Here is a 27,717-nt window from a genome sequence, read left to right as displayed (position 1 = left end):
CTCTATCTACACCCACACTTCCGTGTGTGACGTGAACATTGCGTCACATTACTCCTGCCTACCGTGTCTCATTAGGTGGATGCGCACTGCATAGTATTTACTATAGTATATGCGTCTAGTTATCATCGCAAAAGGTAAAGGTGAGGGACGGCGACCTCTTCTCGCGCTGATTTTAATCATTTATTTATCATTAAATAGTATATTATAATTACTATAATATACTGTAGGCTATAAATTAGTAATAGATAAACCGTAGGAAACTGATAAACAGTAGTAAACCCGTCTTCTTGAATACTATAAGGTTCAAAATGACATCTTAAAATGTTTTACATTAATTAGTAGGCTATAAAAATCATTACAGCTACGGTCACACGAATACTAATCCGCCCAAAACATGGTGCAATAATTACAGCAATGTTTTAATGTGTTTACATCCATACTTGTTTGTAATAAATCGGGGTTTAGGACATTTTGTCGTACAGCAATACAAGACCATCACGAATGAGTTCCTCTGCGTCCAATAACGCAGGAGACGCCCCCGCATGTCGCTCATTTCTGACGCGTCTGTGCCGTTCCGGAAGCGCGACCCTATCCACGCGTCTTGCGGCACCTCGATCAATTCAATGGCAGATACGGAGGAATTTTTTCAAGCCGTGTGCTCGTACCCGTTCCTTTATAACGTGTCTCTGCATCACTACCGCAGATCCGAGCGGAGGAAAGCGTGGCGCGAGGTCGCCGCGTCTATCGGTCTCTCTGGTCAGTGCGTCAAAATAACGCGCGCCTTTGCGCTCGAGATGCGATGCTTGTTGATTTGTTTTCAAACCTGTTAATATCATGCTCTTGACTTGGTCCCTGTTGAAAAGAATTGAATCACCATAGAAATCCTAACGAGTTTAATGGTTATGATGGGATTTGTATCGGTCTGAATGGAATCTATAATGGTCTCTGTGGTTCTGGATTGGAAGGAACCAATAGAATACCATTAAATCCTTCTGGGAAAAAAACTACTGGTTTATTTACTACTAGTTTTGTAATGGTAAACATATGATTCATAATGGTATTTGGAATGGACACCAGTATAATTTCTGTTTTCTCGCTTTTCATCAACAGTGGTAGAATGCAATCTAAGGAATGAAGAAGGGGGGCGATGCCTGCATTACTGGGCACACAGAGAAATCTCGTTCCTGGATGCTCGTATGGGAAAGAGAAAGCGTCACGGTGAAGCAGAAGCTCTAGAGGAGCTGTATGACAGGAGCAGAACCTGTCAGAACTCGACTGAGGAGCAAGACCCCGGAACTCTGCTCGCAGCATCAGCATCACACGCAAACGCCAATGGGACGATGGAGGAAGAAGAGATTGTGAGGAGCTGTGATAAACCAGCTCTTGACAGAGCTCTAGATGAAGACGAGCTGTTTCTCTTGAGTTACGTCCCCGCCCTGAAACGACTGACGCCGCAGAAGAGAGCCGCCGTTAAAATGAAGATCCAGCAGCTCATGTTTGATGCTGAATTCAAAGATGAGTGAACTGTTGCGTGAGACTGTTTTCATTTTACTGACTGACTGAATGTACATTTAAGGTTGAGATATTTTACTGAACATTGTATCCCCCCTAATATTTTTCTGCATGTTTTTTAACAAAATTATTTAAAAGATGCTTTATGTGTGTAAAACCACGATTGCATCAAAGGTAGTGTAAAGACATTTCAAAGCCACAACTTTGAGTTCTGTTTGTGTTGTTCTCAGAATGGCTAAGTTTTGGTAGTTCTTTAATGGTGCATAAATGTATTTCACAACATTAATTGTTTTAGTGCGACTTTATATCACAACTTTATATGCATTTATCAGTTATATTTATTTGCTAGTTTTGTAACAGGTAACATTTTGTGCATAGGAACATAAAAAGAGACAATCAGACCGATTTACGGTTGTTTTAAAGAAGTTTAAACAAGTAAAACTGAGAGATTTTGTGTTCTCCAGAATGTACATGCATTCACATTATCCCTGTGTTCCAAATGTATTTTAGAAAGTGTTTTTATGTTGTTAAGTGTTGTTTTTGAAATATATGACTTTGACCGAGAGTTCAAACTAGATGTGAATTTCTTCAGAAGCGTTTGAAAAGCATCTCAGGATGAGACGTCAAGAAGCTGCTTGATAAAATAACAAGAGACCAAGTGTAAAACACTGACGATAAAGAAATATAAAAAGTTTTGATTGATTTGGATTTCTTGAAGTCACGATAAATATATATATTTAAATGCTCAAATATTATTATTTAATTTCCGTTTATTTGTCTGTTCGTCGACGGATATACCAGCGTCAAAGACATTTTGACTGACGCTTGTATTTTCTATTCATGACGCGACGCTCCGGCTAGTCCCGCCTTCCGCGACATTCGATTGGTTAAAATTGCCGCCATGACGTTGCGCTCGTGCTGAAGAGACGCGAGTCGCGCGCTTTTGACGCGCCCGTGTGATTCCGGCAGTGCGTTCCGCTCGACGCGTCTCAGCAGCGACTCGATGAACTCAATGGCCGTGGTGGAGAAATTAATCCAGAGCGTGTACGCGTACCCGGTGCTGTATAACGTGTCGTTTCACGATTACCGGAGCTCAGAGAGGAGGGCGAAAGCGTGGCGGGAGGTCGCCGCGTCTGTCGGGCTCTCCGGTCAGTGCGTCAACATTACGCGCGTTCGGATGCGAAGCGTTTGTCTTGAAAACAGTTACTTTAATACACTTTGATCCACTTGATGCTTTTAATTCGACATTATGAAGCTTTTGTTCTGCTAAAGGCGAACTAAAACGCACCCAGTTGCAGAATGAACTGTCTGTAGTGTGTTATAATGGAGACAGATTTGTGATTAATGGCAGCGTTTAGTCTGACGCGTTGCTCGCGGTGTAGATGTGACGCGTTTTTGTTTGCTGTTAGACATTGCGTATCGTGCGCAATAACTGTGCGTCTAAAACACGAATTAAGCTTTATATTGGCGTTTCTGATGTTAAAGGTTCAGGCATTTTATTTTAAACGGTATGTTGCTTGTACGACAGTCTGATTGACTAATCCAAAAGTGTGAGATTATTTTGGGATCGCAAGCATGACTATCATTGGATATCATGGAAAGGGGATTTTTCCCTATTTTATTCTTGTCGTGTAACTTTATTTGTATTGTGGTGGAATAACACTTGTTGTAAGTTTTAAGATACTGAAATATTGAAAAATGAATAATAATCGACCTATTCGGAATAATGTAGATTTTGTTTTGTGATTGAAAAAGAATGCTACAACATGTTATTCCTTATAATGCTAGATGTTTTTGTAATCGCAGGGGAAGGAAAAGCACTCAAATTGAATAACCATCCAAAATATAAAAAGAGAAAAGCAAGCTTTTTGTATTAAAAAATCATCGACTTTGTGTATATGCAGTTGGTGCAAACGCTTCTATATTGCATTCTTTACTTAGAAATTAAATTTCAACATAATTTGCAGGCAAAAGTAAATTTCCTGAACGATGAAATGACTCTTTATGGATTTTTGCGTATTTTGTGTTACTATTTAGAATTGATTTGAAATCTTTTTCCATGCAGTGGTGGAATGCAAAAGAAGATGGAAGACTATAAGGGACAGGTACATCAGAGAGAGGCGACTGTGCAAACTCGGAAAGGAACAAGGTGGCCGTCGCCTGCACTTCTGGCCTCACAGAGAAGCCCTCTCATTTCTGGATGCTCACATCAGAAAGAGAAAGCGTCACAATGACGCAGAAGGTCCAGATGAGCTGGATGAGGGCGCCGGAAGCGGTCAGGACTCACACGATGAGTCGCTCGACGAGTCCAGCGGTGGCGATTCAAAGCCTCTCGAGTCGAGTCTGAAAAAGTCAAAGGCTGCCGATTCGAAGTCTGAAGGGCCAAAGCGAAGCAAACCGAAGTCAGAAGACACGAAGGATTTCATGTCAAATATCCCGGAGACAAAGCCTTTGATGTCTCCTCAGCTCAAACCCAATATTACAGCTCAGTTAAATCCACTGTCACAGCTGCCCCTGTCTATTGTGACCCAGCTCGCCCCCATCAAACAGGTCCCGCAGATGACCCAACTCGTCCCTTTGGTCACCGGTCTGCCTCCCGGGCTGAAGGTCTCGCCAGCTTCGGCTTCACCTTCACAGCAAATCCCCATCAAAACGAACACTGCTCCCGCTCTGCTCGCAGCAAACATCAACGGAAAGATGGCAGAGAAAGAGCCAGCCTCCCAAAAACCAGCTCTTGACAGAGCTCTAGATGAAGACGAGCTGTTTCTCTTGAGTTACGTCCCCGCCCTGAAACGACTGACGCCGCAGAAGAGAGCCGCCGTTAAAATGAAGATCCAGCAGCTCATGTTTGATGCTGAATTCAAAGATGAGTGAACCCTTGTGTTTTTCCAGCCTCTTTCAGAAAGTCGGGCATTTTTTCCCTTTCCCATCAAACAGAAAAAGGTGTATCTTCTAAAAAATACTTCTCTTCGTCTTTTATAATGAAATCGTTCATGAAATGCTTTATTTCTGTTGATATTTGAATGCAGCAACTACAGTATTCATTTGGTGCGTTTAAGTGCTTGTCTTGGTTTTGTTTTATTCTTTATTGGTTAACACACCCCGTTTTGTAAAACAATGCGAAATGTCTTGACGCAAACAGCTACTTCATGCATTTATGTCAGTTTTTGACATTTTCATGGAAAGCGTGGATGTACAATACTGCTGAAAAGTAAAAGGCAAACAGAAAACTGAACGAAGTAGTCCTGTTATCTTTTATTAAGAAACATTGTTGATTCATAAAAAATGTTTCATTAAAGTGAATTCACCCAAAAATTACTTTTAATTCATGTATACATTTATACATTATTATTAATGTATAAATTACTTTGTTTGTTCTGATGAACACAGAGAAAGATATTCGCCAAAATGTTTGCAATTTTCAGTTCTGGAACATCATTGACTGCCATAATAGGAAAAATGAAAGGTGCCCAGAACTGTTTTCCTAAGTTCTTCAAAATATCTCACTTTGTGTTCAACAAAAGATACAATATTTTTGATGATGTCCCAGAACTGAAAATTGCTGACATTCTTACAAATATCTTTCTTTGTGTTTAAAAGAACAAAGAAATGTATACAGGTTTGAAACAACCTGAGGGTGAGTAAATGATGACAGAATTTTCATTTTTGGGTGACCTGTCCCTTTAATGATCCCATACGCTATAAAATGCTGCCTTGTTTCAATGGTTAGGTGAAATTTGGATAAATCCATTACATATTCATTTAGAATATAGATTTATTTGATCCAAAGTGACTTACAAATGAGAGAGCAAAATATTTTGTCCCCATTTGGATCCAATAGGTTTATGTAAACCCAACTGTTGGGTTCATATCATTCGTTTAAAGTGAATTATTCACCTTCTCATTTTGTTATTAGAATAAAAGTCAACAAAGCAGGAACTATGTGTCTAGAGCTCAACCCATTCATTAAAAACACATTTCAAATTTAGCTCTTGTGAAGTTTATTTGTATCCAGTTTGAGAACATTGGCAAAACACTAGAATAATTGCAGGTGTTTTAGATTGACCGTCCGTGTTGTTTATCACAGAAAAAGAAATTCATACAATGGATTTGTCATCTGCATCAGAACACAAACTTGGAGCGACGGCAAAGAAGATAGGTGCAAAAAACTGTTTCAATTCATTTCTGTTTGTTCAGAAAGCTTTCAATAAAGCGTAATAGTTGTATGGTATCAGTGGTCCACGATAGATATGGACAGTTATGACATTGAAATTGAGTTCAAATCTATTTCATTTGTAAAGCACTTCTCTGTTTCAAAGTAGCTTTCAGTGTATAAAACATGAGGGATGTTATTTTGACATTTTAAAGGGACAGTTCACCCAAAAATGAAAATTCTGTCATCATTTACTCACCCTCGGGTTGTTTCAAACCTGTATAAATGTCTTTGTTCTGTTAAACACAATGAAGGATATTTGTAAGAATGTCAGCCATTTTCAGTTCTGTGACATCATCCACTAACATAGTAGGAAGAAAAATACTGTATATTTTGTGGTTCTGTTGAACACAAAGTGAGATATTTTGAAGAATTTAGGAACAGAAAGAGTTCTAGGGCACCTTTGACTACCATTTAATTTGTCCCGTGGAAGTCAATTATACCACAGAATTGAAAATTGCCAACATTCTTCCAAATATCTTTTTATATGTAATATTTTTATATAATGAAAATAAAAATATATATTTTTTCAATTTTAACCGGTATGAAATGACATGAGGGTGACAGAAATGATGACAGAATTTTCATTTTTGGGTGAAATATCACTTTAAACTGTAAAAATAATTGTCTGAAAGAATGAAAGTGAAAAAGAACCAAAGAGAAGTTAAGAATGCACAGTGTAGTGTGTAAAATAGCACGGTTTTGTTTTTTGATGAACAGGAATATCAGATGGTTTAAATGAATTTTCATGATTTATCAGTGATCACGCCACTTAAAACCATAATCTTAATAAAACGCAAGCGATACGGGCAAACCAGACGGACGCTGTTTATTTCTATCTGCTTTTATCCTCCGTATCTGTGTGGCTTTAGACAGATTTTGAAAATCCATTAATTCCTTGATGAAAAACATTTATATAGACTTGTATGATTACAGGGGATTTGTCGAGAGTGAATAGAGCGTGTACAATAGCTTTGCCTCTTGGTGACTTTTTGTCCAAAATGAGATGTGAATGTGTGCCCGGGTGATAAGACAGTGTCAGGACATCGCTTAACATCTGTCCACGGGCTTCGAATAACGATATAAGGATCATAAATTACATCTGGAACTCTCAATGCATTGCAAATCAGATTCAGTCAACGGTCACTGACACAATTTCTCAGCGATTTGGATCAACTTGATCTTAAAATTCATGAAGCATTTGCATTACAATTTTGTAGTCGTCCAACATGGATTTTTTTTGGTCGTAGTAAAATGGCATGGAGGTACATTCAATAAATAAAAGATGTAATAAGCAGTGATTAATCTCATGTAAATGCACAAGGAAATGATAAAGCTCCTGGACGACCCAGTCCGATCCCATAATGCCGCCAATTGATCTTTTAGTACAACAATGAGGATTTCAGGGTCTCTGTACATCTCATTTGATACAGTGAAATCAGATTTTCTGTCAGCCAAAGTCAGATTACCCGAATCTCCTGTTCTCACTAACACCTTCACAAAACTGCCCAGATTATCTGGGATTTTTTCTGCCACTTTTTTTCTCCGCTTGGCCTCTATAGGGGGATTATGTTTTGTCTCCTTCCGTTTAATCTATTCGGTAAATGGGGGTTTGACACACACACACACACACACACACACACACACACACACACACACACGCGTACGCAGAGAAATCCTTCTCTATATGAAGGTGTTCACCTCCAAAGCAAAAGCATTCGGCTCAAATGCAGTCACAAATGCACCAACAAAACTGGCAGCATGGACTCCGGCGTGTACACGGACAAGAAACGCTTTACTTTCACCATCGACAGCATTCTAAACGGCGCCTTTGAGAACGCAGACAGAAGCAAGATTCCCAGTCTGGAGAACGCTTACTCAACTCTAGAAGCATGTGGAGAGAAATCTGCAATGAATCATGAATCAGTGATTCAAATGGACGGCCGAGCGCACACCTGCATGAACTGCTGCTGTTGTTCACACTGTGGAGAGATTCTGCACACCGCTGCCAGTAAGACTCCTTTATTTCACTTCTCTACATACATGCATCGTCAGACGCTTTTATCGGTGTATTCAATCTGTACTTTTGTATGTGTTTTCCCTGAGGATCGAACCCACAACCTTCTAACACAACACTGTACCACTGAGCGACAATTACTTGTCTACAAATTGCGTCTAGAAGAGATTTTAACATCATCTTAAAGTGTGCTCACATTTGCTCAAAGTCTCAGTAGGACCTTGAACATTTCTCATCAAATCCTTCTGACACGAAACGATCAGAAATGTTGAATGGCAACTCATTTTAAAACGGTGTCTATTTCTGGGAATTTTACAACCTGAATCAAACTATCAGAGAAACTTCTTTAATAGAAAAATTACTCCGTGTGTGTGCAATTTACTTTTAGTTTTGTCTATTTTAATGTTTTTAAAGGGACAGTTCACCCAAAAATGATCATTCTGTCCTCATTTACTCACCCTCAAGTTGTTCCAAATCTGTGTAAATGTCTTTGTTCTGCTGAACACAGAGAGAGATATTTGGAAGAATGTGAGCAATTTTCAATTCTGGGACACCATTGGGTCAAAGGTGGCCAAGGACTTTTTGTCATTCTGTGTTCAACAGTACAAAAAAATACAATGTACAATATTTTTTTTCTACTATGGTAGTGGATGATGTCCCAGAACTGAAAATTACTCACATTCTTCCAAATATCTTTCTTTGTGTTCAACAGAACAAAGAAATGGATACAGGTTTGAAACAATTTGAGGATGAGTAAATGATGACAGAATTTTCATTTTAAGGGTGAACTGTCCCTTTAAAGAAAAAGATTTTGTACAATTTCCACACATTCATTTTTTTATTTTTGTTAAATAAAATACATATTATATGGCATATCATTAAACACAATATCGCACATATGTAAAGACAGGTCTTTATGATCCTAAAAAGGTGTGTGTGTGTGTGTGTGCGTGCGTGCTGTGCGTGTGTGTGTGTGTGTGTGTGCGTATGTATGTGTGCGTGCGTGCGTGTGTGCGTGTGTATGTGTGTGTGCGTGACTGTGTGTGTGTGTGTCTGTGTGTGTGTGTGCGTGCGTGCTGTGCGTGTGTGTGTGTGTGTGTGTATGTATGTGTGCGTGCGTGTGTGCGTGTGTGTGTGTGTATGTGTGTGTGCGTGACTGTGTGTGTGTCTGTGTGTGTGTGTGTGCGTGCGTGCGTGCGTGCGTGCGTGTGTGTGTGTCTGCGTGTGTGTGTGCGTTGATGTTTGTATATCCCGGTGGGGACCTCCATACGCCTATGGACTGTCCCCACGGAGATAATAAACCAGACATATGCGTGTGTGTGTGTGTGTGTGTGTGTGTGTGTGTATCTATCCTTCAGGTTGTCATGTTGTTTGGAGTAAGAGGATTCTGACAGAAACATGCTCACCTGGAGACAGTCATATCCAGAGGAGAGTTCGTCGCCATCGAACCATCTTCACAGAAGACCAGCTGGACGCTCTGGAGGAACTCTTCAGACAGAACCAGTACCCGGACATCAACACCCGAGAGCAGCTGGCTGAACGGACACACCTGCGAGAGGAGAGAGTGGAGGTGACTTCCAACAATCATCATCAAGACCGTTAATCCACTTGAATCCAGATGTTGTTTTTGACATTTCAAAATGTTACAGGAAGAATTCAACTGAAATGATCAGTAGTTAAGTGCGCTCGAAAGCAAGTATTCCATGTGACATTTATGTAATATTCCAAGTCATATGATGTCATTGTGTGGCAAACATGCCCAAATGTAAAGTTGTTGTTTACTAATGTTCAACTTGTCTCAAAATACTTATGCATACAAGATTGGGGTGAGAAACTGTCATTTTTGGCTGAACTCTTCTTTAACTCGGTTTTATTGCTTTAATTTCAAACATGATATTTTTCTTTTTCATTTCAATATGCCAGTTTTTAGATGTGTTGAGTCAAACAGTACTGACACCGTGTTTGTGTTGTTGTGTTTACTATGTTTGTTTTGTTTACTTCAGGTGTGGTTTAAGAACCGAAGGGCCAAATGGAGACGCCAGAAGCGGCTTCCGTTCAGCATACGCACACAAGGGGACTGGAAAACTGTCCTTCATAGTGACTGAGATGAACATCGTGATGTCTGATGGGACACCTAGACACTGTAATACCTGTATATAGTAGAATCCTCTTTATTGAAGTTACATTACTTTGTTGACACTGGTAATTCTGTGAAATCAGAGACTATTTAAATGTCTATAATGAAATGAGTTTCCATCTATTAGTGCTTTTTAATAATAAAATGATGTTGTGACAATAGAGACTTCTTCTTTTTGAGATTTCTTTTGACGCCAGTGGTCTTGACTATATTTGTGAGTTTTAGTGCAACACTAAGCTACAGCTATTTTAACAATAAAATCCAACATCTGTCTGTATAGACATGTCTTAATGTTTTATTTAGTTAAACAATTTTTATACTGTATCTATAAAGCGTGTATCTAAAAATGACATAAAATCATTGAATCTCATGAAAGTTTGATTTATTCTGAGAGTTGAAAGTACGATTGTGTTTACAATATTTGATTCTGCGATCAGCATGATTTTGACATTTGCAATGAGTGAAAATGATCCAAAATCAAATATTTATTTATATGCACAGTTTATAAAATATACAAATATGCACGAATAAGTAAAAAGTATCAGAACAGAGAAATAAGAAAGTAAAACATGGTTCTTGAAACAAGTTATTCAATATTTAAGTGAAAGAGATCCCTGGGTATCAAACTCGTGACCTTTGTTAAAGCAATCGCTCTAACAAGTGAAGTGGGCAATTCCCGCGTTATGGATGTGACATAAAAACGCTCAGATAATGTATTTGTTACCAATATACTGAACCATTTGTTTATATTTTACTAAACCCTTGTTGATAAAGTTTAAACATCAGAAAAATATCAGTCTATGCATAAGTTTTTAGTAAAAAAAGGGAAATAAACCTGTGTTATGGATGCGACAAAAAAGAACACGTTTTTTTTGGGAGGCGACAAACTTTGTAGGATTTCTGCGAATTAAAATGTACAAACCTGAAGCAATTATACCCAACAAATGCAGAAGGGATATGCCTCTTTATAGAACATCAAATAGTTACTTTATTTTAATTTTCATGTACCCATTTATGAGGAATGTGTACCGTTATGGACGTGACAATCCTGAAAATGGCACTCACCTGACTATGAAAAATCATGCACTAAAAATAAAACAAATGCTTTAAAAAATTGAAGAGAGACCTCGCATTTGTACTTGAACCACCAAATGTTAATATATGTGCTGTTATTATAGTAAAAACCTTTGGTAAAAAGTTAAATTTTTTATGGTAAGTTGACATTTTCACGGAATTGCCCAACTATGCTTCGTCAAACACAGCGCTAATGTTGTAGTCAAGTGGGACGCTCCTTACGACGGTAAGATAGTTTGTAGATCTGTGCAGCGCTGTCGCGCATGCGCATTGCGCAGAAAGAGCCGCTGCGTGAGTGCACCGTCCGCAGCCGCAGTTTCGTTTCTGGACAGACAGGCGAACACAAACATCCGTGACAGAAGAACATACTTTAATTCCTCATTACCTTCGTCGTCGGGTCTCCTTACAGACCTCAAACAAGTAAGATTTTACCTGAGGGAACAATTAAAACTGATGCTGTAAATAAACGGTGTCCGATGCTAATAATGCTCGTGCGACTCAACGACTCGCACCTCAGATTTCTGTCACAAAACACAACATTAATGATCGTTTATATTAAAACACTGAATATTCCTGACCATCGGGTTCTTTAAGCGGGTGTCAGTCGTGTGTGTGTGTTTGAGGATTGAGTCATTTTGTTTAGCTGCATCGCTAACATCAGTCTCGTTATATTTCAGTGATCCCAAAAATTGTGCCCCCAACTTGTGTATGGATTGACTTGTTTGTAGAACAGACTCGTGTATGGATTGACTGGTTCTCGCCATGAATACAGTGTTAAGAATGAATAAAACAAACAAACTTTATATCTCAGTTATTCATCAGATGCATTATGAAGCCAGTTCTCTCCCCCCTGTTGAAAAACCAGCATGTGCTGGGTTAGGTATGTTTTGATGCTGGTTTGACCAGCTAAGGACCAGCACATGACCAGCTTAAACCAGCATCAAAACATACCAAACCAGCATGTGCTGGGTTAGGTATGTTTTGATGCTGGTTTGACCAGCTTAAACCAGCATCAAAACATACCAAACCAGCATGTGCTGGGTTAGGTATGTTTTGATGCTGGTTTGACCAGCTAAGGACCAGCACATGACCAGCTTAAACCAGCACAAACCAGCATCAAAACATACCAAACCAGCATATGCTGGGTTAGGTATGTTTTGATGCTGGTTTGACCAGCAAAGGACCAGCACATGACCATCTTAAACCAGCACAAACCAGCATCAAAACATACCAAACCAGCATATGCTGGGTTAGGTATGTTTTGATGCTGGTTTGACCAGCTATGGACCAGCATCAAAACATACTAAACCAGCATGTGCTGGGTTAGGTATGTTTTGATGCTGGTTTGACCAGCTAAGGACCAGCATCAAAACATACCAAACCAGCATGTGCTGGGTTAGGTATGTTTTGATGCTGGTTTGACCAGCTAAGGACCAGCTTAAACCAGCACCAACCAGCATCAAAACATACCTAACCAGCATGTGCTGGGTTAGGTTTGTTTTGATGCTGGTTTGACCAGCTGTGGACCAGCACAAACCAGCATATGCTGTTTTTTCAACAGGGCCTGTCACCATCATTTTACAAGGAAGATGTGATTAATAAACGTATATAGATACATTATTCTGGAGATTTTTTTGTTCAAAATAATTGACTGTATATTCTTCCATACAGAGTAAAATGTCCCGGGCCAGTGCAACCCCGAAATCAAAGGCAACTGCATCTAAACAGACGAGTTCTCTGAAAGCCAAAGGGCTTAAAGACATCAGGATTGATGAAGAGGTTAAAATCGCTGTCAATATCTCGCTGGAGAGGTTCCAGAACAGCGAGGAGAAAGGTTCGGAAAGACGCCATTGAGTTCCAAAGTGTTGAACACGTTTTCACTCATCCTCCTTTGATTTGACTCCGTTTTGTTTTGTTTTGTTTTGTTTTTGTCATTCAGAGCTGGATTTTCCTTCTTCACTCACGAACACTGAGAGAGCGTTCATACATCGGCTCGCTCAATCCCTGGGTTACATTTCCAAAAGCAGAGGGTACGCTGAAGACGTCGCACGTGAAATATCGCAAGCACACTCAAAACCAAAGTTGACCATCTTTAGATGTAGAACGTTTATGGGCTGTTCTTAGGCTCGGCTCAGGGAGCAGAACCCTACACTAGTCTAAAAAAGTTATGTTTTTTGCAGAAAAGGCTCCAGTCGATATCTCACAGTGAGGAAGAAAGACGGCACGGAGATGGCTCGCTCTGTCATGACGTGTGACCTCACTCACAACTCCAAACACGTGGTGCGGAACCTTCTGCAGAGGTTTCCCATCACCGGTAAAGAGCGCGCGGAACTGCTGCCGCGGACCGAGAGAGCCGTCTTCACGTCTCCAGACAGCAGCGGTGAGTCTCTATCGTGTGCAGCCGATCCCGTGATGAGTCGCACGTGTCTTGCTTTTGTCATCGCGTCTCCTGCTTGGTGTCAGTTGTGCGGTTGATCTCTTTCCTCCAGACAGTAAGAACAGAACCAGCGGTCGACTGAGTCACGGGATTTCTCAGGTTCCTCAGAAGCGCAGTCCGTCTGAATTGGACGGTTTTCGGAGAGCGCTGCCTGTGTATGACCGGCAGGAGGAGATCGTGCAGACCATCAAAGGGAACCAGGTTGTGCTGGTTTTGGGTGAGACGGGGTCAGGTAAAACCACACAGGTGAGAACTGCTTCTTCAGTCTTCAGTTGTTGTCTCTTAAATACAACTCGTCACAGATATAGTTTCACTCTAAAGTACGTCACGTGACAGAAGTGGGTCTGTGGTGACATCATATGACCTCAGATGTGTGTTTGTGTGTCAGATCCCTCAGTTTCTCCTGGACGACAGCAGCCGGAATGGGATTCCTTGTCGGATCTTTTGCACTCAGCCCAGGAGACTGGCGACCATCGCTGTAGCGGAGCGCGTGGCGGCTGAGCGTGGAGAGAAGATCGGACAGACCGTCGGCTATCAGATCCGTCTGGAGAGCAGGTGCTGCATTAAAGTTCATATTTGAGATGATTAGCATCACACTGTTAGACCGTTGACCTTGTCATATTATGAACATTTGTTTGCGAAAGTGTTTTCATATGATTTCAGTTTTGTGCCGCATTGTGTCGGCATCGTCCATGGGTTTGACTCCCAGGAAAGAATACACTTCTTATAATGGATCTTATAATGATGCTCGTGGTTTTTGTTTTGCTGGTGTCCAGAGTTTCTCCCAAGACTCTTCTGACGTTCTGCACCAGTGGAGTGTTGCTGAGAACGCTGATGGCCGGAGACGACGCCCTGTCCACCGTCACTCATGTCATCGTGGTGAGTGTTTCTCTGGACCGTGGGCAGCATTTAAAGACGTTTCGTTGAAATCATCTTGAGGAGAACCGTTGTTTCTTCTCTGTAGGATGAAGTACACGAGCGTGACGGTCTGACGGATTTCTTGCTCACTAAGCTGAAGGATGTTCTTCATAAGATGCCCTCGTTGAAACTCATCCTGTCCAGCGCCACTCTGGACGTCAGCCTGTTCGCCAGATACTTCAAAGCGTGTCCTGTTGTTTACAGTAAGTCATATGTAAATATCTTATGCTGGGTACACACCAAATTAAGCGATTTGCTCGTCACTCATGCGAAAATAACAAACTTTTCCCGCGAGTAATAAAGAGCTTTGAACGCAATTGTTCGCATTTGGTGTGAACACAGCATTATACTGGGTACACACCAAACGCGAATTAAGAGATGTGCGTGAGTAAATTACATACAAATTGATGCAAAGACACGAATAGAGGAAAACTCGCGGCAGGTGATGCAAATGACGTGAATCAGGCGGCGCGAACGCGCAACGTGTCTTCCTCGCAGGTAAAAAATTCAACTCGAGCGAGAAATTCGTGCGAAGAGCTCATTGACACCTACTGTTTGACAGTCCGGACACATGAAGTCACTCCCCGTCGCATGATGTTTTTTATGTCACCACGCGAAAATAACGAACTTTTCACGCGAGTAATAAAGAGCATGGAACGCGATTGTTCGCGTTTGGTGTGAACACAACATTATGGGTACACTCCAAACGCGAATTACGTGATTTGCCTGCATAAATTACATACAAAGTTAATGCAAAGACGCGAACTCGCAGGCGATACGAATGGCGAGAATCAGGCTTCACGATTGCCGCGAACGTGCGTCAAACGTGTCTTCCACGCAAGTTGAAAAATTTCAACTCTAGCAAGAAATTCGCGAGAAGAACTGATTGACACCTACCGTTTGATGGGTCTGGACGCGTGATGTTTTTCACGTAACTCACGCGAAAATAACGAACTTTTCCCTCAAGTAATAAAGAGCATGGTACGCGACTGTTCGCATTTGGTGTGAACACAGCATTATGCTGGATACACACCAAACGTTAATTAAGAGATTTTCACGAGTTAATTACATACAAAGTCAAAGTAAAGACTCGAATAGAGACAAACTCGCAGCATGCGATGCCAATGATGTGAATCGGTGCGGCGCGATTTGGTACCTACTGTTTGACGGGTCCGGATGCGTGATGTTTTTCTTGTCACTCACGTGAAAATAACAAACTTTTCCCGCAAGTTAGGGTTGGGTGATTAATCGGAAAGTAACCGAAACCGACATTCAGGATATTTTGATTACTTTCCCTTTAACATCCATGTCGCCAGGTGCCGCTACCTCACTTTTTTCTTATCAGCGCAAAAGAGACTTAAATACTGCGTTATGTTTGGGCGTACACATACTGTATATGTAAGACAGTATTAGTAACTGTAAGTGGTCTGTTTTTACGTGCGTACACTCACAATAACAACAAAACTTTGTGATTTTGTAAAATAAAGAAAATTAACACATGCAGACAGATGATTTTCTGATTTGTGTTGCATTTGTCTTCAGCTCCAGCAAAGGCAATGTTTCCAAAAAATAACACAAAGATGTGTATTGTTCGAAATGTTCAATTAATAACCATAAAAAGTTTGTATTTCCTTTGATTATTTTAAAATAATATGAGATAAGAAATGTGTAATTAGAAAAAATATATTTACAGTACAAACCATGTCAGTCAACTACAGTAAAAAACTAAGAAAAATAAATAAATAAACAAAAACAAAATAATCGTTCAATAATCGTAATCGAGAGAAAATGTTCAATTAATCGAGATTTTGATTTTAGGCCAAATTGTAGAGCGAGTAATTAAGAACGTGGACTGTGATTGTTCCGCGTTTGGTGTGAACACAGCATTAAAGGTGAACGCAGGTATCGTATGTTGACGTTAATGTGTGTTTTTGTTGCGTTTGAAGTCAAAGGTTGTCCTTTTGATGTCAAGCAGCTGTTCCTAGAAGACATCCTGAGGACGACAGGCTACAAGAACAAAGAAATGAAGAAATATTCCAAGGAGGTGCAGAAAGGTAACGTGAATGAATGAACGCTTGCAGTTGAGCCATGTTGTGAGCTGTTGTGTCATTCAGTCTGATGTTTGTACAGAGGCGAGACAGCAGACGTCTTTGACGGAGTGGTGCGATGCCCGTCAGACGCCCGTCAGACAGCGCGAGAGGGAAAAGACGCCCGCGTGCGTCCTGCAGGAGAACGACCTCCTGGATGATGGAGGAGACGGCGTCTTCAGCCAGATGGTATTTTAACACAAACCCGCAGAGAGACTTTGGTTTAGTTTCGTTGCTGATTGTTTTTCTAACATCTGTGTTCAGAGCGAGAAGGACGCGGCGACGCTGGAGCCCTGGCTGCTCAAGGAGATGGACGCCTGCGTCTCGAACATTTTCTTGAAGGAAGACTCGGACGCCTTCGTTCAGCTCTTCAATCTCATCCTGAACGAGAACATCAGCGGTATTGAGCTCCTTCACGTCGTGATGTTTCTCTGAAGTTCGATGATTATTGTGGTGAGCGTTGGTTGTGTTCTCTCAGTGGATTACAGACACAGCGAGACCAGCGCCACTCCTCTGATGGCGGCTGCGGGGAGAGGATTCCTCAGTCAGATGGAGCAGCTCTTGAGTATGGGTGCCAACGTCAACGCCAAAGCCTCCAACGGCTGGTGAGAGCATCAGTCAACGCACTTTTCTGCGAAGTGCATGTTCTCCGTATGTGCATTGCGGACGGTGTGTATTTCTTTATTTCAGGACGGCTCTCGATTGGGCCAAACACTTCGGTCAACCCGAGGCTGCCGATCTCCTGGAGTCTCACATGTGAGCGCTGCGCTTGTCTCTAAAAACACGCCGTGGCTTGAGACTCCGCCTGGCGGTTCAAATCTTCTCGTGTTTTTGTACAGATGGTGTGTTGAAGCGGGTCAGCTGGACGAGTCGTCTCTGGTTCAGAGCGCATGTGATCTGAGTTCTGAAGACCAGGAGCTGCTCAAAGCGTATCATCACAGCTTTGACGACGAGCGGGTCGATCTGGACCTCATCTTACATCTGCTCTTCAACATCTGCCAGAGTTCAGACGAGGGTCAGACCATCACACGTAGAGTTACAGTCATGTGAAGGGAATATAGATGCTGCGAGAGCTCTCTTCACATGAGATCAAATCAGAGATGTGTCTCAGGAATATTAATGATGTCACTTGATGGTCATGCACTGGAACCGGCGTTTTTGTACTGTGGAGCAGAACCAGTCTCTCTGTAATGTGGTGTCGGTCGTTTCTCTGTGCTCATGTTGTTTTTTATTCGCAGGTGCGGTGTTGTTATTTCTGCCGGGCTACGATGAGATTGTCTCTCTGCGAGATCGGATCGTCTACGATGATAAAACATTTACAGACCTCCAGCAAAAGTATGGTGAATTTCAGCGTTCGTAGTTGATGTTTTTCTTAAAGGGACAGTTCACCCAAAAGTGAAAATCCTGTCATCGTTTACTTACCCTCGGATAGTTCTAAACCTCTACAGATTTCTTTGTTCTGCTAAACACGAAGGAAGATATTTGGAGGATGCCAGTAACCAAAAAGATCTCATCCCTGTTGACTCCCATAGTATTTATTTTCTCTAGTTTGGCAGGAAATAGGGCATGAGATCTGTTTGGTTTCTGACATTCTTCAAAATATCTTCCTTTGTGTTTAGCAGAACAAAGACAGGTTTAGAACAACTTGAGGGTGTGTAAATGGTGACAGAATTTTCGTTTTTGGGTGAACTGTCCCTTTAAAAAAGCTTGTCCTAAATCATTCTGTATGTCATTCTGTATCATCTGTATATAAAGTGATAGAATATCCGCTGTTGAGCAATGTAGGGTGGAAGACGATTTGGGATTTGATTGAGGAAAAATGTGTTTCTGTTGTATATTTAATATATTTTTGTTTAACATCACTCGTTCCTGTTTTGGTTGTTTGGTTACATCTGAACAAAAGAAGAGTTGGTGTGATGCTGCGTTCGAGACAACACGGATTTCGGGTATCGCCGACCTCAATCCCTAAAGTGAACGTCTGGAACGGTTATCCGACCTCTGGGCAGATCGATCAACCCTGACCTCAGCGAGACGTGTCACTTGAGCTCTTCACCACCTTATGTGAACCGTAAACTTTAAACTATTTTTACAACGCTTAATATATCCAGAAATGTTTATGAACGTTCTCTCTGCGTCTCATGCGGTAAACATGCGAATGTGACGCGTTGTTGACTGGAACGGATTGAGGTCGGAAGTCGCATATTTTACGTCATAATATCCGAAACCAGAGTTGTCTTGAACGCAGGATTAGTTGGAGAAATATATTGCATGAGAGCAATGTAAATGTAAATGTTCACAGGTTGCAGGTGTTTATTCTGCACTCCAGCATGCAAACATCAGACCAGAAGAAAGTTCTGAAGAACACTCCTAAAGGCGTTCGCAAAGTAGTGCGTATCTCTCTCTCTCTCTCTCTTTCACTTTTCACAAAGCTTGCACAACCCTCCCTCTGCTGTTCTTATAGTGTACCCTATACAGACGTCTCTCTGTCCTCCATTCAGATTCTGTCCACTAACATCGCAGAGACCAGCATCACAGTCAATGACGTGGTTTTTGTCATTGACTCTGGGAAAGTGAAAGAGGTTTGTCACTCTTGTCCACATTGCTTTACGCTGCATTTAGGCCGTGTTCACACTTGACTTCTTTTTTGAAGCTGCTAGCGTCTGTTTTACATTAGAATCCTGTGGAGTAAACCGTGTTTTCAAAAAACGTCCTGAGCGCTTTTTTAAATGCCAGCTCCGCTGTCTTTTTCTGCAGATCAGAGCGTCTATTGAGGTTGAAAAAGCATAGTTTTGTATAAATCTACGTTTAATTTTCACTTTCACAAACTTCTGTTTGCATTTCTAGCGAGAAATTAGTATTGTCGTTTTTAAATATGTGATTAGTTATTGCAAAGACGATCTCTGTGTATAATTCAAAAAGACATCCGTTACGCTGCCTGTCTCTCTGAGCTGTCTTCGTGCACAAACGCTATCTTTGAACATTGCCGGCTGCTATTTGTAACCACAACAAAAAAAGCGCCATTGTCAACTTTTTCTTGTCAAAAAAGAAGTTAAGTGTGAACACGGCCTTAGTTCTCATTTGGTGTCGAAGGTTTGTGAAAGGATTTCTAGTCACGACTGTGTGCATTTCTCTACAGAAAACCTATGATGCTCTCAATAATGTCACCATGCTAAAGATGGTTTGGATATCGAAGGCAAGTGCTTTGCAGAGAAAGGGCAGGTCAGTCATCTTGCATACCTATTTCTACATTTTGGTATTTTGTTGAATATTACAGGTTTTATTGTAACGGGTTGTTTGTTGTGTAGAGCGGGTCGCTGTAGACCAGGAATCTGTTTTCATCTCTTCAGTCGTCTGAGGTTCAATAACATGCTGGAACATCAGGTTCCTCAACTGCTGCGCATGCCACTGCAGGTACACACGCACGCACGCACACACACACACACACACACACGCACACACTAGGGATGTGACTGTGAGGAAATTTTCCCACCAGTTATTAGACGAGTAAAAACACCGTTAGTAGACACTGGGGGTGCGGGGTTTGGGGTGGTCAAATTAGCGACAATTCGGCAACCACAAATGCTTGAATTAATGGTGGGTTCAATTTCTTAAAAAAAGAAAGGAATACAAAATGAAAAATGTTTATATTAAATAAATAAATAAGAAAGGAATACAAAAATGAAAAAGTTGTTAAATATAAAATTAGAAACGAATAAGAAAGGTATACAAAACAAAAAACATTTATGTTAAATAAATAAGAAAGGAATACGAAATGCAAAAGTTAATGTTAAATAAATAAATAAATAAGAATCTAATAAGAGAGGAATACGAAACGAAAAATGTTTGTTAAATAAATAAATAATTAAGGAATATGAAAAGAAAAATGTGTGTTTAATAAATAAATAAGAAAGGAATACAAAACGAAAAATATTTATGTTAAATAAATAAATAAGAAAGGAATACAAAAATGAAAAAGTTGTTAAATATAAAATTAGAAACGAATAAGAAAGGTATACAAAACAAAAAACATTTATGTTAAATAAATAAGAAAGGAATACGAAATGTAAAAGTTAATGTTAAATAAATAAATAAATAAGAATCTAATAAGAGAGGAATACGAAACGAAAAATGTTTGTTAAATAAATAAATAATTAAGGAATATGAAAAGAAAAATGTGTGTTTAATAAATAAATAAGAAAGGAATACAAAACGAAAAATATTTATGTTAAATAAATAAATAAGAAAGGAATACAAAAATGAAAAAGTTGTTAAATATAAAATTAGAAACGAATAAGAAAGGTATACAAAACGAAAAATGTTTATGTTAAATAAATAAATAAAAACTAATAAGAAAGGAATACAAAATGAAAAACCTTTATGTTAAATAAATAAATAAATAAGAAAGGAATACACACTGAAAAATATTTATTTTAGATAAATAAATAAGAAAGGAATACAAAACGAAAAATATTTATTTTAGATAAATAAATAAGAAAGGAATACAAAACGAAAAATATTTATTTTAGATAAATAAATAAGAAAGGAATACAAAACGAAAAATATTTATTTTAGATAAATAAATAAGAAAGGAATACAAAACGAAAAATATTTATGTTAAATAAATAAATAAGAAAGGTATACGAAACAAATTTTTTTGTTAAATAAATAAATAAGAGGAATACAAAATGAAAAACTTTTATGTTAAATGAATGGCAACGCACCAGCTTTTTTAAAATTAAAACAAAATGAAAATGAAAACTGATCTGGCTCTTGATAACAGTGCTTATATATTCTATTACATGTTCTTTGCCAGATAAGCCCGATCCACCATGGTCTTGTCAGCACTTCTCTCTTCTCACATGATGAATAAAATCTGACTCCTGCTGGTGATCTTTGCTGCCACACTTTTTCCGCTTCACTTAATACAGCAGACGCATTCAGACGCGCAGATGTAGTTTGGTCTTTAACTAAACATAAGTGATTTATTACTATAAAAATGCTAAATGGCGGTAGGGGTTGGTGCCGCGGTGGAAAAGTGATGTCATCGGTAGGCAGGTGGACACCGTGTATGTATCACTGTCGCAACAAGCCTAACACACACACCTACACACGCACGCACGTTTACTGATGTTTTCCAGTATGTGCAGCTTCACATTCACGCAAATGTGGTCATCAGGTATTTCACGCACACATGAAGGTGAAGTGTTTGTTCTGTCTGTGTTTCAGGAGCTCTGTCTGCACACTAAACTTCTGGCTCCCGTCTCCTGCTCCATCGCTGAGTTCCTGTCTAAAGCCCCTGAACCGCCACACCTGCACGCTGTTAAAAACGCTGTACAGATGCTGAAGGTCAGACTCTCAGATTTAACCACGGCACTGAATGAGGGCCGCTTTTCAAAACTCGTCCCTCTGTCCTAACATTCTCACACAAATGGTCAAATCATTGCGATGCGGAGAAAATGTACTGTATGTTAGCAGCAAAATATCTGTAGCGAAATTTGATCCAGTCCAACGGGAGTCCTGCTGGAATTTCTGTCCATCACGTTTGATCTCCGTTCTCGTCTTCTTCACCTCAGACCATCGATGCCATGGACCCCTGGGAGAACCTGACCGAGCTGGGCTGTCACCTTGCTGACCTGCCCGTCGAGCCTCACCTGGGGAAAATGGTGCTGTGCGCTGTGGTTCTGAAGTGCTTGGATCCCATCCTCACCATCGCCTGCACGCTGGCACACAGAGAGCCGTTTGTGTTGCCCTCGCAGGCCTCTCAGAAGCGGATGGCCATGCTGTGCCGCAAACGCTTCTCTGCCAACACCTTCAGCGACCACATGGCTCTCCTCAGAGCGTTTCAGGTGAGCTTCAAAGGCCTCACGGACAGTTCAGAATCAGGTGCTTATTGATTGATGAAATGCTCTTCTGGTGAAACAGGCTTGGCAGAAGGCGCGCAGCGATGGCTGGGAACGAGCTTTCTGTGAGAAGAACTTCCTCTCGCAGGCCACCATGGAGATCATCGTGGGGATGAGGACGCAGCTCCTGGGACAGCTGAGAGCGACAGGTGATGTCGCTTTTATCCACTCCATCCAAACCTTGATCTGTGTCGTGCGTTCGCTTCACCCCGCTTTGTTCGCTCACGCAGGTTTCGTCCGGGCGCGAGGAGGCGGAGACATTCGAGATGTCAATCTGAACTCGGAGAACTGGGCCGTGGTGAAGGCCGCGCTAGTCGCTGGCATGTATCCCAACCTAATCAACGTGAACCGCGACAGCCTCACTCTCATGGGCTCCAAAGAGAAGAAGGTCCGACTTCACCCGACCTCCATCCTGAGTCAGCCCCAGTACAAGAAGGTCGGTGAGCCACGAAACCCTCTCCCGTCCTGCGTCACGTCTATATTGAACAATTCTTGTGTTAAACTCAGATTCCTCCAGCCAACGGGCAGACGGCAGCGGTGGAATCCCTGCCCACCGATTGGCTGATTTATGACGAGATGACACGAGCTCACAGGATCGCCAGCATCAGGTGCTGCTCGGGCGTCACGCCGCTGACCGTGGCGTTGTTTGGAGGATGTGCGAAACTCCCGAGCTCGGCGATACAGGAGTCCACGGCTCACAGAGGAGGTACATCACTGCATAACTGTGAAAGCTCGACATGCTCCGCCCCCCTGTGTACTTTGTTTATATTGTTTGTTTGGTATGATATGAAGTATTGAGCCGTCTGTGGTTCACTGTAAATGTGTCGTGTTGGGCAGGCGTGGATGGTGTGAATGAGAGCAGTGACAGTGAGATGGAGGATCGGTCCGGTTCGCATCAGTCGCACATTAAGATCGACGACTGGCTGAACTTCAGTCTGGATCAGGAGGTAAGAGGGCAACGGGGTCTCGCTCGCCGACACTGAAATCCTCAAGTTTCATTCTCAAACGGAGACGTTCAGACGTTTTCGGTCTCCGTCATTCTATATCACTGTGCTGCCTTCGTGTCACGATGAAACGTTTCCAGTAGGGACGTATCGATTCAATCTGAACCATACTATGTTTACCATACAATGAGTTGAGGCAAATTAGAAACGAACGACTGGCATTTTATTATTCCTCAAATTTCTTTGCGAAACAAAAATAAATGTTGTGTCCAATAACAAAACTGAATTGCAATTTTAAAACAAATTCCAAATCGCATAAAAACGAATGATACAGAAGTCTCTTTGATATAAACAAACCACGGCTGTCTGTGCTTTTCCTACCTTTTACTTTTTTAAGAAATATCAGCATATCCACGTTTACCAAGTTTGCTGTAAACACAGCGGCCCCTGCTGTTCAAAACATGTACTGCGATTCAAATAACATCTCAACTGGCTTGAATCCTCACATATTTAATCGATTTTCAACCGGCCCACGGTGAATCATTACCAGTGTTGGGCAAGTTACTCTGAAAAAGTAATGAATTACTAGTTACTAATTACATATTAAATAGTGTAATTAGATTACTGTACTGTTGCTCTCTCCAAAACGTATTTCATTACTTTTTAGAGATTACTTTCTAAATCCTACATCAACCTTGATTAGTTCAGTGATTCAAGGATAGACATGAAAGGGCTCTTTTAATTCATTTAAATAAATCATATAAAACTACATAAAGTAGAATTATTAAATGACCAAAGCATAGAAATGTGAGAATTATACATTAAAGCACGGATTTTAAAGTTTTTTTTTATGTCAATTCCACTATTGCACACACATATATTACACACAGTATTTAGTTTAATTACATCAGAAGTAACTGTAATTAAATTACAGAGAAAATAAGAGTAATCCCTTACTTTACTTTTTCAAGGGAAAAGTCATTCAATTACAGTTACTAATTACTTAAGGCCAATTTATGGTTCTGCGTAGGACCTACGCCGTAACCTACGGCGTAGCCTATGCAGAGCCGCGTACCCTACGCCGTAGCCTGACACGCACCTCTCCAAAAATGTAACAACGCGTCAACTCAACGCGGACCGTAAGCGCTGTGATTGGTCGGTTTGGCAGCATCGTACTTCCTTCTACGCATTTCTGGCGTCTTCTTCCGGCAAGTTCAGAGTCCACAAAAGAACAACATGGCGAGCATCGACAAGTACTGAGCGTCTTATTGAAGAGGTTCGGAAATGCACGCATCTGTATGACTCCTCTTCGGCGGACTATAAAGACTGTCAGATGGCGGCGAATTCTTGTAGAGAGATTTCCTCTAACGTCGGTTTGGAAGAGTGTCAGCAAAAGACATGAAGAACTTCGCACTTTATAAACAATGTGCACGATCTTTTGCACTTTATTGGCTTTATAGTTTTATTTTTTGTTTTACCTTTTATTGTTACTAGTTTTTTGAAAGTTTTATATTTGTGTTAATATTGCATTGTATACTCATCTATACATAGTTTGCACTTTTACATATTCTGTTCTTTGACTCTTTTGCAAATAAAGAACAAAATTGTGACACTTCCAGATCTTGGTTGCATTTCGTTTCATTTTTAACTAAACAATTAATAGGGTGAGTTGTCCATGACAAAATATGATATTCTATCAGGGTATCATTTCAATACACAGTTTTGACATCTATGTATGTGCTCTGCATAAATGAGTACACCCCTTTGAAAAGTATACTTTTTTTCAACAATATCTAAATGAACAAAATGTGGACAAGGCTAAGGTTAATATAACATCTGTTTAACTTCTAACAAAAGAAAGGTTAATAATATAACGGATTACACATTTTTCTGTTTCGATCAGCTCCAACTCCATTAAGATGCGATCAGCTTCTGCTCAAAACATCGGCGAAGAAGAGCAAACCCATGGGCCACTTTTAGGGCAGTTGTGGCCTAATGGTTAGAGAGTCGGACTCGTGACCAGAAGGTTGCCGGTTCGATTCCCAGGGCCGGCGGGTAACAACTGAGGTGCCCTTGAGCAAGGCACCTGACCCCTACTTGCTCCCCGGGCACACGCTGCAGTGATAGCTGCCCACTGCTCCGTGTGTTCGTGTGTTCACCACTTGCTGTGCGTGTGTTCACTACTCACTGGATGGGTTAAATGCAGAGGTCACATTTCGTTGCCTTGTACTTGTACATGTGCAATGACAATAAAGTTGAATCTAATCTAATCTAAGAGCCAACTAGCGTTTCGGCGGTGTAATTGCAGTACGACGCATACTCTCAATGCAGAACCATAAATGTTCACGACGGCGTCATCTACGTACGTTGGCTACGCCGTAGGCAGACGCTACGCACACTACGCAGAAGTAAAAATCGTGCTTTAGTAACTAGTCACACCCAACACTGATCATAACATCCCATGCTCAACATCATACATAACCTACCGTGTCTCTTACACTAACGCTTCCGTCTCCTCTCATCACGTGTAAGACGGCCGATCTGGTGTTCGGACTCAGACAGCGCTGGCAGAGTTTATTTTTAAGGAGAATCCGGGCGCCGACCAAAGCCGGTTCTCAGCTGGACGAGGCCACCGTCCATACGCTGGTGTCAGTGCTGTCGGCTGAAGAACAGGCGAGCGGTCTCCAGCAGCCCACTGGCATCGGACAGAGACCTCGACCCATGAACTCTGATGACACGCCGCCGAGCTCATGCTGGAGGAGCGCAGGCCGCAGGAGCATGCCGCAGGAGCAGGAAGCCGACGAGCCGAGCAGCCCGGACAGGCGAGTGAGCTTTCATCGCTGATGCGAGGTCAGGTGATGCCGTCCTGACTTCCCTGCGTTTTGTTTTTCAGATCGCCTCGTTCGACGTCTCACGTGTCGCAGCCCAAGACTCACAGAGAGAAAAGCATCCATCATTCGAGGCGTCAGGGAGAGGAACTCTTGCCCTTTAAGAGCGCTAACAGCCCCTCGTCTCTGTCCACCCTGAAGGTATCTGCTCGCGCTCATGTGACACGTGCACGGAAAGACTAAAGTTTTTTGGTGATAAAAGCTTGGTGTTGATGTGATGCAGGGCTCGTCGCCGAGACAGACGCGAGCGTTGGTGAGATACTTCATCTTAAAGAGCAGCAACATGAAGAACATCGAGCTGTCTCAGCAGAGAGGCATCTGGTCCACCACACCGAACAGTGAGCAGAAACTGAACCGAGCCTTTCTGGAGAGCAGCGCCTTCTTCCTCGTCTTCTCCGTGCAGGGGTCCGGACACTTCCAGGTGCCGTTTCACGCTGACGATATCGCCCCTAGTGTTTTTCACTTTTTGGGGGGGTGGCACAAGTAAAGTAGTTCTCTGAAAGCCGCTGTGGTTTTTGTGTCGTGCGACAGGGTTACGCCCGCATGACGTCAGAGATCAGCGGTGAGAGATGTCTGGACTGGGGTTCGGCCGGTTTGGGGGGCGTGTTCAGCGTGGAGTGGGTGCGTAAAGAGATTCTTCCCTTCCAGCACACGCAGCAGCTGCTGAACCCGTGGAACGACAACAAGAGAGTTCATATCAGCCGGGACGGTCAGGTGAGGGTCAGGGTAGAGAAGCGCTTGGGCTGCGTGTCCGAAATCGCCCCCTATACCCTCGCTCACTATTCCCTAGATTAGTTCACTAATATAGTCCACTTTGAGGAGCGGGTGAGTGAATTGGGACACTCGCGATAGATGGCTAGCAGCTAGCCGTGAGTGCACATCGGCTGTACCCTCGTTATTATGATGCATCATGGGATTGAATAATTATATCCACTGTGAATTCGGACACCACTAAAACTGGACGAATGCACTCAAGTAGTGCACTATAATAGGGTCTAGGGGGCTGTTTCGCACCGTGTTTGCACTTTGTGTACTCGTGATGTCACGTGTTTGTGTACTTCAGAGGGGTGTTGTGTTTGTTACAGGAGCTGGAGTCTCAGACTGGAAGTCAACTGCTGGAGCTGTGGGACGAAATGTGTGACACATGGACCTCATGAAAATGTTTTATTCGAATCCTTTAGCCGATGATTATTTCAATTGCTGTGCAAGCGTTTTTGTCGTCTATGATGGCTTTTGCACAAACGTAGCGCCTTGTTCCAGTTCATGCGTTGATGGTATTTTTAATGTGATTTCAGTTGATCAGCTTTTTACTCTTTACGAAACGATTCCTTTAAAGATTCATTCAGTCTGTTCAGTCTAACCGACTGTGAAACAATTAAATCTCATAACACTCCGATCTGTGATTAATATCAGCACTTTGTGACGCGTGTCATACTGGAGAATGTTTTTGCACGTTAGCGCCGTTCTTTAATCCACTTTGTTGTTTGTGGTGTTTTCTATCCGTTGAGTTTCATTGAATGTTCATCGTTTCAAATGCAGAATTTGCAATAAAAATGTTCTCTGATGCGTTCGCGTCTTTGTCTTCGAGTC

General features: G+C 41.5%; 4 protein-coding genes across 4 annotated transcripts; all 4 read left to right on the top strand.

Annotated features, from left to right (window-relative positions):
* Positions 1-46: 46 nt before the first annotated feature.
* LOC130565793 (uncharacterized) lies at positions 47-1,526 on the top strand. The gene is made up of 2 exons (XM_057352866.1): positions 47-756; positions 1,111-1,526. The coding sequence occupies exons 1-2, from the start codon at positions 543-545 to the stop codon at positions 1,521-1,523; spliced, it is 627 nt and encodes a 208-aa protein (XP_057208849.1). The 5' UTR covers positions 47-542; the 3' UTR covers positions 1,524-1,526.
* A 976-nt stretch (positions 1,527-2,502) lies between these two features.
* LOC130565785 (uncharacterized) lies at positions 2,503-4,914 on the top strand. Its single transcript, XM_057352855.1, has 2 exons — positions 2,503-2,660; positions 3,578-4,914. The coding sequence occupies exons 1-2, from the start codon at positions 2,516-2,518 to the stop codon at positions 4,384-4,386; spliced, it is 954 nt and encodes a 317-aa protein (XP_057208838.1). The 5' UTR covers positions 2,503-2,515; the 3' UTR covers positions 4,387-4,914.
* Positions 4,915-7,486: 2,572 nt separating this feature from the next.
* On the top strand, positions 7,487-9,859 carry LOC130564072 (homeobox protein goosecoid-2). Its single transcript, XM_057349957.1, has 3 exons — positions 7,487-7,736; positions 9,101-9,312; positions 9,746-9,859. Exons 1-3 carry the CDS (start codon positions 7,487-7,489, stop codon positions 9,845-9,847), a joined length of 564 nt encoding a protein of 187 aa, XP_057205940.1. The 3' UTR covers positions 9,848-9,859.
* Positions 9,860-11,235: 1,376 nt separating this feature from the next.
* ythdc2 (YTH domain containing 2) lies at positions 11,236-27,693 on the top strand. Its single transcript, XM_057321023.1, has 30 exons — positions 11,236-11,373; positions 12,625-12,787; positions 12,893-12,983; positions 13,134-13,333; positions 13,443-13,636; positions 13,779-13,945; positions 14,167-14,269; positions 14,355-14,511; positions 16,255-16,362; positions 16,439-16,584; positions 16,660-16,795; positions 16,874-17,000; positions 17,086-17,151; positions 17,235-17,410; positions 17,634-17,730; positions 18,695-18,782; positions 18,894-18,974; positions 19,532-19,614; positions 19,701-19,806; positions 21,622-21,741; positions 21,969-22,241; positions 22,318-22,444; positions 22,526-22,731; positions 22,803-23,001; positions 23,133-23,242; positions 25,772-26,061; positions 26,133-26,268; positions 26,351-26,548; positions 26,659-26,841; positions 27,213-27,693. The coding sequence occupies exons 2-30, from the start codon at positions 12,631-12,633 to the stop codon at positions 27,282-27,284; spliced, it is 4,197 nt and encodes a 1,398-aa protein (XP_057177006.1). The 5' UTR covers positions 11,236-11,373; positions 12,625-12,630; the 3' UTR covers positions 27,285-27,693.
* Positions 27,694-27,717: the final 24 nt, after the last annotated feature.

The sequence above is a fragment of the Triplophysa rosa genome, linkage group LG2, assembly GCF_024868665.1.
Source record: "Triplophysa rosa linkage group LG2, Trosa_1v2, whole genome shotgun sequence".
Lineage (NCBI taxonomy): Eukaryota > Metazoa > Chordata > Actinopteri > Cypriniformes > Nemacheilidae > Triplophysa > Triplophysa rosa.
Note: the sequence above shows the minus strand (reverse complement) of the source record. Positions and strands in the feature narration are given on the sequence as shown.

Bases quoted from the DNA above. Each gene is read 5' to 3' on its own strand.
- LOC130564072 (XM_057349957.1), top strand. From the start codon at position 7,487: ATGGACTCCGGCGTGTACACGGACAAGAAACGCTTTACTTTCACCATC. The intron at 7,737-9,100 runs GTAAGACTCCTT...TCTATCCTTCAG, and splicing joins GATTCTGCACACCGCTGCCA to GTTGTCATGTTGTTTGGAGT. The intron at 9,313-9,745 runs GTGACTTCCAAC...TGTTTACTTCAG, and splicing joins TGCGAGAGGAGAGAGTGGAG to GTGTGGTTTAAGAACCGAAG.
- LOC130565785 (XM_057352855.1), top strand. From the start codon at position 2,516: ATGAACTCAATGGCCGTGGTGGAGAAATTAATCCAGAGCGTGTACGCG. The intron at 2,661-3,577 runs GTCAGTGCGTCA...TTTTCCATGCAG, and splicing joins CGCGTCTGTCGGGCTCTCCG to TGGTGGAATGCAAAAGAAGA.
- ythdc2 (XM_057321023.1), top strand. From the start codon at position 12,631: ATGTCCCGGGCCAGTGCAACCCCGAAATCAAAGGCAACTGCATCTAAA. The intron at 12,984-13,133 runs GTACGCTGAAGA...TGTTTTTTGCAG, and splicing joins TACATTTCCAAAAGCAGAGG to AAAAGGCTCCAGTCGATATC. The intron at 17,001-17,085 runs GTGAGAGCATCA...TCTTTATTTCAG, and splicing joins GCCAAAGCCTCCAACGGCTG to GACGGCTCTCGATTGGGCCA.
- LOC130565793 (XM_057352866.1), top strand. From the start codon at position 543: ATGTCGCTCATTTCTGACGCGTCTGTGCCGTTCCGGAAGCGCGACCCT. The intron at 757-1,110 runs GTCAGTGCGTCA...TTTCATCAACAG, and splicing joins CGCGTCTATCGGTCTCTCTG to TGGTAGAATGCAATCTAAGG.